At 31.2% G+C, this 8,657-nt stretch overlaps 1 protein-coding gene across 2 annotated transcripts; it reads right to left on the bottom strand.

The window, feature by feature from the left end:
* Nucleotides 1–144: 144 nt before the first annotated feature.
* On the bottom strand, nt 145–7,770 carry LOC108335431 (WAT1-related protein At5g40240). 2 transcript variants are annotated; one of them, XM_017571450.2, is made up of 7 exons: nt 7,607–7,770; nt 7,437–7,502; nt 6,886–6,986; nt 1,358–1,583; nt 986–1,144; nt 730–881; nt 145–650 (listed from the first exon to the last, which is right to left on the bottom strand). In XM_017571450.2, exons 1-7 carry the CDS (start codon nt 7,673–7,675, stop codon nt 476–478), a joined length of 948 nt encoding a protein of 315 aa, XP_017426939.1. In that variant the 5' UTR covers nt 7,676–7,770; the 3' UTR covers nt 145–475. The 2 variants fall into 2 exon arrangements, with proteins under 2 accessions (XP_017426939.1, XP_017426938.1); XM_017571449.2 differs by having other exon boundaries at nt 6,886–6,999; nt 7,437–7,769.
* Nucleotides 7,771–8,657: the final 887 nt, after the last annotated feature.

Here is an 8,657-nt window from a genome sequence, read left to right on the forward strand (position 1 = left end):
ATATTATGGAAATGTTAAATATTGGATTTGAAGACCAACTTGAATATATTTTTATCAAAGTTGTTATAAACCAGATTGTAGAATTATTAGACAAGTTAGAGAAATGTATGAAATACTTTTACCAATTTTTGTGAGAGCATTAAGATGAAGATATTTTATTAACTAAATTAAAAGTATCTATAACAGTACAAAATATATTGTATCGTCATAACTACCTTAATTTGGTCCTGATTTGCCAATAGATACAAAATATATATTTAACTATACAAGTTAAGTATATACTACAACTTATTTGCCATAGATATTTTCTGCTGGTACATGGGGTGTTCAAGGGGAAATTAATGACTTGCCCGTTGCTATAGTTCTGATTGGTATCAATCTTGAAATAAAAGGAAAACATTTATGACATAGTACTTCACTTCAACTATTTCATAATGTCGGTCTCCATCATAGGTTAAAAGTCTCCTCAAACCTGTCAGGCTACCATTGTGTCTTTGGTTTTATGTAGTAAGAGGGTGACTTCAGAACAAGATGAAGATGAACAGATAATTCCACAGGTTCCGTGATTTTCACAAGTCATGTTTTCCTCTTGAGCCTGACCCCATATTACAGCATAAAAGCCAACAGCTATTGTAGCAGCTCCGATCACACTGCACAATGAATAAAAATCAAGCAACTTATTAATTAGGAAAAATGTAACATTATTTGAGGCTACATGCATGCACATACCTTCCAACATATAGAGTGTCTCCGAGAAACACAATCCCCATAGCAAGTGCAATCACAATTCCTAAAGGATTGAACATAGCAACATACACAGCTCCCTTCTTTCGACATGCCCATGCATACACCACACTTCGTATAGACAGCACTACAATGGCCTACAAAAATCATAAAATAACTACAGCAGTAAAATAAGGTCCAAATTATTACAAAATTACTGGTCTGCATCAAATAGTTAGTTCTACTATAGATCCAAACTTACTGAATACAATATGCACACCAATTCCATATCAGGCTTAAGTATCCATGCCTTGGGATTTTGCTCTGCAATGAAAGCAACTACGAAAGATAGGATTACAGAGAAACTGGTAGCAATGGTTATTAGCATTAGCTCCTCTGGGTAGTCCTTAATTGTCCATGTCTGCATCAAAAGACTCATTTTTGTTATGTGTGAGGATAAAGTGACACTGCAGAAAGAATTTTAAAGATCAAAACAACTAAACTTATTAAATCTTTGCACAATATTTCAGAAATAAAATGTATATTGGAAACTTGTAATATTTATATTAATTTTATCTATTACACACAAATTTTATCCAGAGAAATTTAATTCTTTATATTAAAACCTATTTACCTGTATAACAAGTGAGACTGAACCACCAAAGGTAGCAGTTGCTAGGAGAAATGCTCCTAGTAGCCATTGTGATTGTTGAGATGAGAGCACTAAATTGTTTTGCATGAGATTACTTGTCACAGCAAAACCTTTGTACAAAGTCATTATTAATGCCCCTGCAATTGAGACCACAGTCCCAATGGTTTTTGCTTGGCAGCTTCTTAGCTTTAGGTCCAGCTTTTCCATCCTAAATCCATCAATAGGTTCACACTTTAATTACTTCATACAAATATCCAAACTTGTAACCAATCATTTGGTGGAAGTAAACTGATCTTGTAACAACTTTAATTATCTGATTTTACCTACATGTTTTGAAAGTTTCCATCAGTTTATGACTTTCCTTGAGATTTTGTCATACTTTTCTATTTTGCAGAAAAAATAATTTAATGACACTAATGATAAATTTTGACCTATAATTTTGAGACCTAAAATAATATATTTAAATTAAATATAATTTTAATGTTTAATCTCCATACAAATTACCACAATTCATTTTTTGTTATAGTAATAAGATAATTTGAGTGAACTTCTTTTGCTGCACCACTTTTGTATGTATGGAAAAGTTACACCCTCCTTAATCATCAGTGATGTGAGAACCTGAATAATTAAGCACTTAAATCCACACTCTGATCACCATTTATTACACCTTGCCACGTCAAAACCCACTCACTTCCACTCTGCATGCGCCGGCCATGTGTCACTGAGGGAACGTTCCAAAAACGTTAGTGGAAAACAAGTGGCATGATGAGAACGGACGTTCGTCCTGTGTGGGAAGGGAAATCACCCTCTGCATGCGCTGACGCCATCTGTCACGTCAGAAGCTTCTAAAAGCTGTAGTGGAAACCAGGTGGCAGTACGTGAATGCATGGCCGTTTGACGTGGGAGAGAAATGATTTCTCTGAAAAACACTTTCCATCAATTCTGCATTCACCTTCTTCCTCACGAAACCCTTGCTCTTCTTTTCTCCAACTTCTCTCTAAAACTCATTCATCTTCTCTCTAAGATAACTTACCATCCTCTTCTCCGATCCCGTTTCAGATACCGTGGAAGCATTCCCTGCACCGTGAGCATCGTTCTGAACCAAACAGAACGGAGATCTGAAGTGGTAAGTTCTCGTCTCTGCTCATTCGTCCATTTAGTTCATGCGAACCAAAATTCTGGTTGCATGCGTGGGTCATAGGTCTGAACTGTTTATGATTTTTGGTGTGTTAGATTAAGTGAAAGTTGTGGAGCGATTCTTTGGGTATAAAGCTGTGAGAGAACGAGCGAAACCCTTGCATTTGGAAGTTCACTGCTAGACCAGGTAAGGGAAGCTTTAGTAATTTAATTTATACTTGTATGATGTGTGTGAAAGCATGAAACTGTACTGGATGTATGAACTGTATGATATTTAAGTATGCATGAACGAGTACTGTGAAATGGATGGATATGAATGATATTGTTTGAACTATATGCTGAGAATGAAACGTATGATTTGGAAAATGAATGATTTCTGTATGTTATGAGATGATAATATGAATTCTGTAATGTATGAGATTTATGGTGGAGATAAATTATAAGATATAAATCGTATGAAAATGGTGAAGTTACAGTAGATGAAAAATCTGGAAAATATCATAGTCCTTGCTTGATAATGTACGCTCGTCATCGCACGGTCTTATACCGTTCGTTTTCCCTTGAAAATAACTTAGAATAAGAATTCTTTCATTTGGAAAGGATCCTGATTAAGAACGAGCGTCCTTTGAATGAAGGGTTAGGTTTGAGCGTTTGGCTCAGCCTAGCGTGTCCAACGATTGAAATAAATTGAAGTATATTTAGTAACGCTCGGTTTTATATTCCAGCGTTCGTCATAGGTAGCGCTTAGTCTTATACTGAGCGTTCGTCCAAATGAGCTCTCGGTCTTAGATTGAGCGTTCGTCCTAGTTAGCGTTCGGTCTAATACCGAACGTTCGTTCTAAATGAGCGTTCGTTCAATTTAGTGCTCGGTCATTTACCTAGCGTTCATCCTAAGCAGTGTTCGGCTTTATAACTGAACGCTCGTCCGTATCATTGATTTCTGAGCGAACGTAAATAGCGTTCGTCCAAATTATGAGTTAACGTTCGGTCATTGACTGGCGGTGTTGTCTTCTGAATTAATTATACTTTGGTTATTTATCTAAGTTATTTTGTAAGGTATTTATCCTTTGGATTCAACCTAAATTCCTTGTACTCAAATTTTTCTAAGTATTATTCAGATCTTCTAAAATCAGTCCATTCAAATTATTTAAGTGTCGAACGTCCGTCAGTGGATAATGGTTCGTTTCTTTTGTTCAGAAACGAGGATGCAGTGTACAGTAATACGTTCGTCCTTATTTATAAAAGGATGGACGTTCGTCATTTCATGGAAATGGAACAAATAACAGAAACGTGAATAAGATTAAGTATTGAGATGTGCGAACGTTATTTGGAGTGAAATATTGAAAGTGGAATTTGAACGAGCGTTACGTCTCTATGATTTGAATATGAGAGTTGTATAGTATGACCATGGTAAAATCGCTGATGGCTGTTCATCCTGATATTCCGTGAGTGCTCGTCCTCATGTAGAGGGGAGTAGGTCATGCGTGGGAATGGCAGGAGGCTCTAGTCCTATTGAGTACTTTGGACTGATAGAGTTAACCTCGGGTGGCAGCTGATGGATGGTTCCAGTTACTACACCACCCGGGTGCACGAACGCCTGCGGTTACATAGATTCATACAGTCCGGACGGTCGTTAATTATGAGAGTTTGAACGAGTTATTATATGCTTGGATATATATATACATTGCTGTATGAATTGTATGATTGATTTCATATGTTAAAGTATGTTGGTTGTATGAATTAAATTACCTAAGCTTACCCTTGCAATTCCTTGTGTTGTCTACTGGTTATGTACGTCCGTCTTGTCAATGCAATGATCATCCGTTGTAGATGTGAGCAGATGGAGAGGCGCCACTTGAAGAGATGCTAGAAGAAGAAAATTTGGAGGACGCCAACCTGGTCGAGGTAGAGGTTAAAGCTGAGCAGTAGAGCGCTCGTTGCTTAGTATTAGTTAGTGTGTTGGGTTGTATTTTTGGGACGTTCGGTTGTTTAGTTTGGAAAGCCGTTTGTCTAGAACTTGGTATTTTGTAGATATTCCAAACCCTGTAATTGATGTACGTTCGATTTTTAAGAGCTGTGTAATTAAGACTGCACTGTTAATTCTGTAAATGTGATTAGTTCTAATTAATGGTAATTACTATTTATTGGGATGTTACAAGTGACCTTGATTCTACTTTTAGAAAAAGAATAAAAAATGGTAAATCTAGTTGGAGGACGAAGCAACTCCCATCCCTTATAAACTAGAACAGTTATGATAAACATATGTTGCCTCATTTTAAGTTTAAAGGTCCTACAAAAATATCCATTTTGTTTTATTGAAAAAATATGAATTACAATTTTACTTTATTTAGTGTTATGTTTTAAAATTTATATAATTATATTCTTTTATTGTTATTTAGCATCAAAAAGAAGAAAACATTTTTTTTTCACATTATATTATTGATATATTATGTTTTCTTTGTTTTGATCATTAATTTTTATAAAAAAAAATATTATTTAATAAATACATATAGATATACCAATTACTTGACAAAGATTAAAATGAAACACGAGTTTTATATCATTGAGGACACAAATGAATATAAATTTTATAAGATGAAAATGGTATAATCAAATTCAAACTTGTCTCTTGTAAAAAGAATAAGTTAGGAATAACTATTAAAGCTAAAAGAATAGAAAGACGATAAATAAAAAGACATAAATTAAATTAAAATAAGATAAAAGTATTGCCTGAAAAATAGAGATAAACTTATTATGTTTAGATAAGAGAAAAAGAACAAAATGAAACAAAGTATATTGTATTATTTTATTATCATTATAATAAATAATAATTTAAGATTGAGAAATTTAATTTTTTTATTATATTATTTAGGAATCTTATCAATTATAGAATATAGAGGACAAATATGTTATTAAGTTGAATTTTTGGATATGGTTTTTTGAGAGTTTCTCCCTCCACCACCATCAACCGCTTTCTGCACCACTTCATACTTAATTTGTCCTTACTATAAAACGGATGTCAACATTCATTTCACCTTCAACGGATATTGTTATCCGTGAACGGATGTTGACATCCGTTTACATATTTTATATTTTAGTTTATTATTTTTATTTAAAAAAGAACTTTAATGGATGTGCCACATCCGTTTAATAGATTTTTAAAAAATATTTTATTTATTATTTAAATGATAATATATAAATTAAATTAATAACAATTATTTTATTAAATAAAATAAAATTAATTTATAAATAATTAAGTAATAATTTAAAAAAAATAATAGTTATATATTAATTTAAAATACAATAAATTAAAAAACTAAAAATTAAAAGAAAAAAATAACTCAACGGATGTGGCACATTGGTTGAAGAATTTTTTCTTCAACGGATGTTGACATCCGTTGAAGAAAAGAGGTGGAATGTAGGATATTTTAAAATATAAATGATAGTTTTGAAATTTAAAAAAAAATGTGGTGGTGGAGGGAGCAAAGTGGGGTAGTGTAGGGAGTAACCCTATGATTTTTTTTATTGTGATGTTAGAGTAGATAATGAGAAGATAAAATCACTTGCTAATATTACTTTTGATCTTTAATTATGTTATAAAACTCATTATTTAACATTAAAAGTCTACCACAATCGAACAATAAGTTTATTTCTTTTAAGATAACTTAAGAAAAATCTAAGTACAATTGAAATGTTAAGTAAATAATAATTAGAATAGTAATAATATTATGTATTAAAGGATTAAATATAGTATCAAAAAAAATTTCTAATTCTTATCAAAGAATAATACTTATAGTCCCTACCTAATTCTTGTGTCCTCATATCAATTCAAATTAAATAAATGAATGTCTCTATAGGAAATTCTTTTTTTTAATAACAGTAAAATATATTTATATTTATTTGGCACATATTGTAAAAATTAAATAATTATAAAAATATGAATATTGATATTTGTTTTGTTGTTATAACAAGGAGAAAGTGTACAAAAACTATAATTATGCTAATTTTATTTAAATTAATATTTATAAATTATTTTCATCAACATTATCATGCAATTAAGGCTTAAATAATTTCTTTATTTTTATTTTATAACTTTAAAATCATTAATTGAATTTCAATATTAATTACATAATAACACTAAAATCAACAAGGTTCAATTATATTATCTAATAACAAATATCTAACAACAATGTTTAAATAAAATTATTAGAATTAAAATTTTCGTAAAATAAGCATTACTTTTTCTTATTATGTTAAAAATAAAATGTTATTTTTTATTATATTTATTTATCTATTTTGTCTTTTAGAGGAATGACAGGAAAATATCTAGAAGATTAAAAATCTCATTGTAACATAAGAGAATTGGAACAGACCTGAAAACAATAACTATTAGGAAAGTAAAAGCTGGAAGAAGATCTTCGATGGCTGAGATGAGTGTGGGAGAGCTATATCCAAGCCCAGCATAAGCAAGCGTCTGAATGGAAATACTAAGACAAGAACAAAATCATTAAACGATTCAAAATATACATAACAAGACTGAACTGTAACAGGAAGCAGAAAAAATGGAGTATAAAACGCTAGATGGGAGGACGACATGGTTCATAAGGAGGAAAAAACAAAACAACTTTTTCACTAAGAAAATCATAAATAAAACAATAAAATAGAAATTTCAGCACATGAAACACAACAGTTCTGTAATTAAAGACTGAGAGTGATAGATTGAGATCTTAATGATAAATAAGGCAGGGGAAATGAACGGATAAGAGATAATATGTAATATAGGAAGACGATTCTTATGTTAACTGTTTCATTTTTGTGTGTGATGTAACTTTGGCCTTTTATGTACATATAAAACAAAAATCTGCTGATAAAAGAAATTACAGAAAAAATTTACTGGCAAAAGAGAAGAAAGCGTTTACAGTACCTGAGGAAGCCAATGAGAAAAATTCTGAAGAGAATGAAGTTGTTGAGCGGTGTGGGAGATCTGTTTCTGTAACGAACGGTGGTTGCAATTAGCAGGAGACAGAATCCGAAGAGATTGGAATAAGCAACGAAAACGTAATTGCTCATGCCTTTGGAGAGGTTTGCTTTTACCAGAGTGTTCAAACCCACAGTCAAAAACTGGGCAGCAACCATCGCTGTTGTTACCTCTGCGCTCTGCATAATTTCGCTCTCTGCTCTCTGCTCTCTCCCTTTCTTTCTTCAATGTTTGTTATGTTGCTTTGCGTGTTGTACGTTCATGTAGAATGCCGACGGCATGTTCCCATTATTATCCTTTTGTTTTTTTCAAATACTACCTACTATAAGAGATGGATTCTTCATATCTTCTTTTTTTGTCAGACTGTAATTAGTTTTTGTTTAAATGACTGTTGAAGAAATTTTTTCAACCATACCACGCTTCTAATTAAAACTTTTTTAATTATATATTATTCATAATATTTATCTTAATATAGTGAAATAATTTCTAAAGTAGTATGACTCCTAATAAAATTTTAGGAATTTATTAAATATTGTAATAATTTTAATAAATCGATTGAGTTAATTATATAAATTAAATTAAGCTGGGATGCAGTTGTTAATAAAATAACATGTTACATTTATTTTTTAGGCAATATAACAATTTTGAAAAAAAATCGTTGTTTTGTGTAATAAAATTTTGTCATTTAAATATTAAGAATTATTTAATTAATTACTGATTATTACGTACGGATTCAGAGATTTGTAGGTAAAATAAAACTTATAAATAACGTCTTGTTCATTCTTATTTAGTTATATTATGTCTTAAATGGTTAAAAAAAATCGAACCAAGAGCTTTTAAATTGTGAAAACACTGAAAGTGGAATAAACAGAAAAATAAAAATAAATTGAAAAATGAGTTGTTTCAATTATGAAAAATGAACATTAATGTATATGCCTAAAGTGAAACTAAAGACTGTCTAGAAATCCCATAGCATTTATAAAATTGTTGGTTCCTTATGCTAAAAATTGGCTAATTTATTCTCATATTATGAATATTCAGAACATGGATTAATTTCCAAATCGTTCATGTAAGAAAGGTGCCATAGAGGAATAGGTTATAGAGGAATAGGTTCGTTGAAAGAGTTATTATATATAATAGAGGTTGAAGTGATTAAACAAAACTTTG

Source organism: Vigna angularis, chromosome 10 (assembly GCF_016808095.1).
Source record: "Vigna angularis cultivar LongXiaoDou No.4 chromosome 10, ASM1680809v1, whole genome shotgun sequence".
In the NCBI taxonomy this organism is placed as follows: domain Eukaryota; kingdom Viridiplantae; phylum Streptophyta; class Magnoliopsida; order Fabales; family Fabaceae; genus Vigna; species Vigna angularis.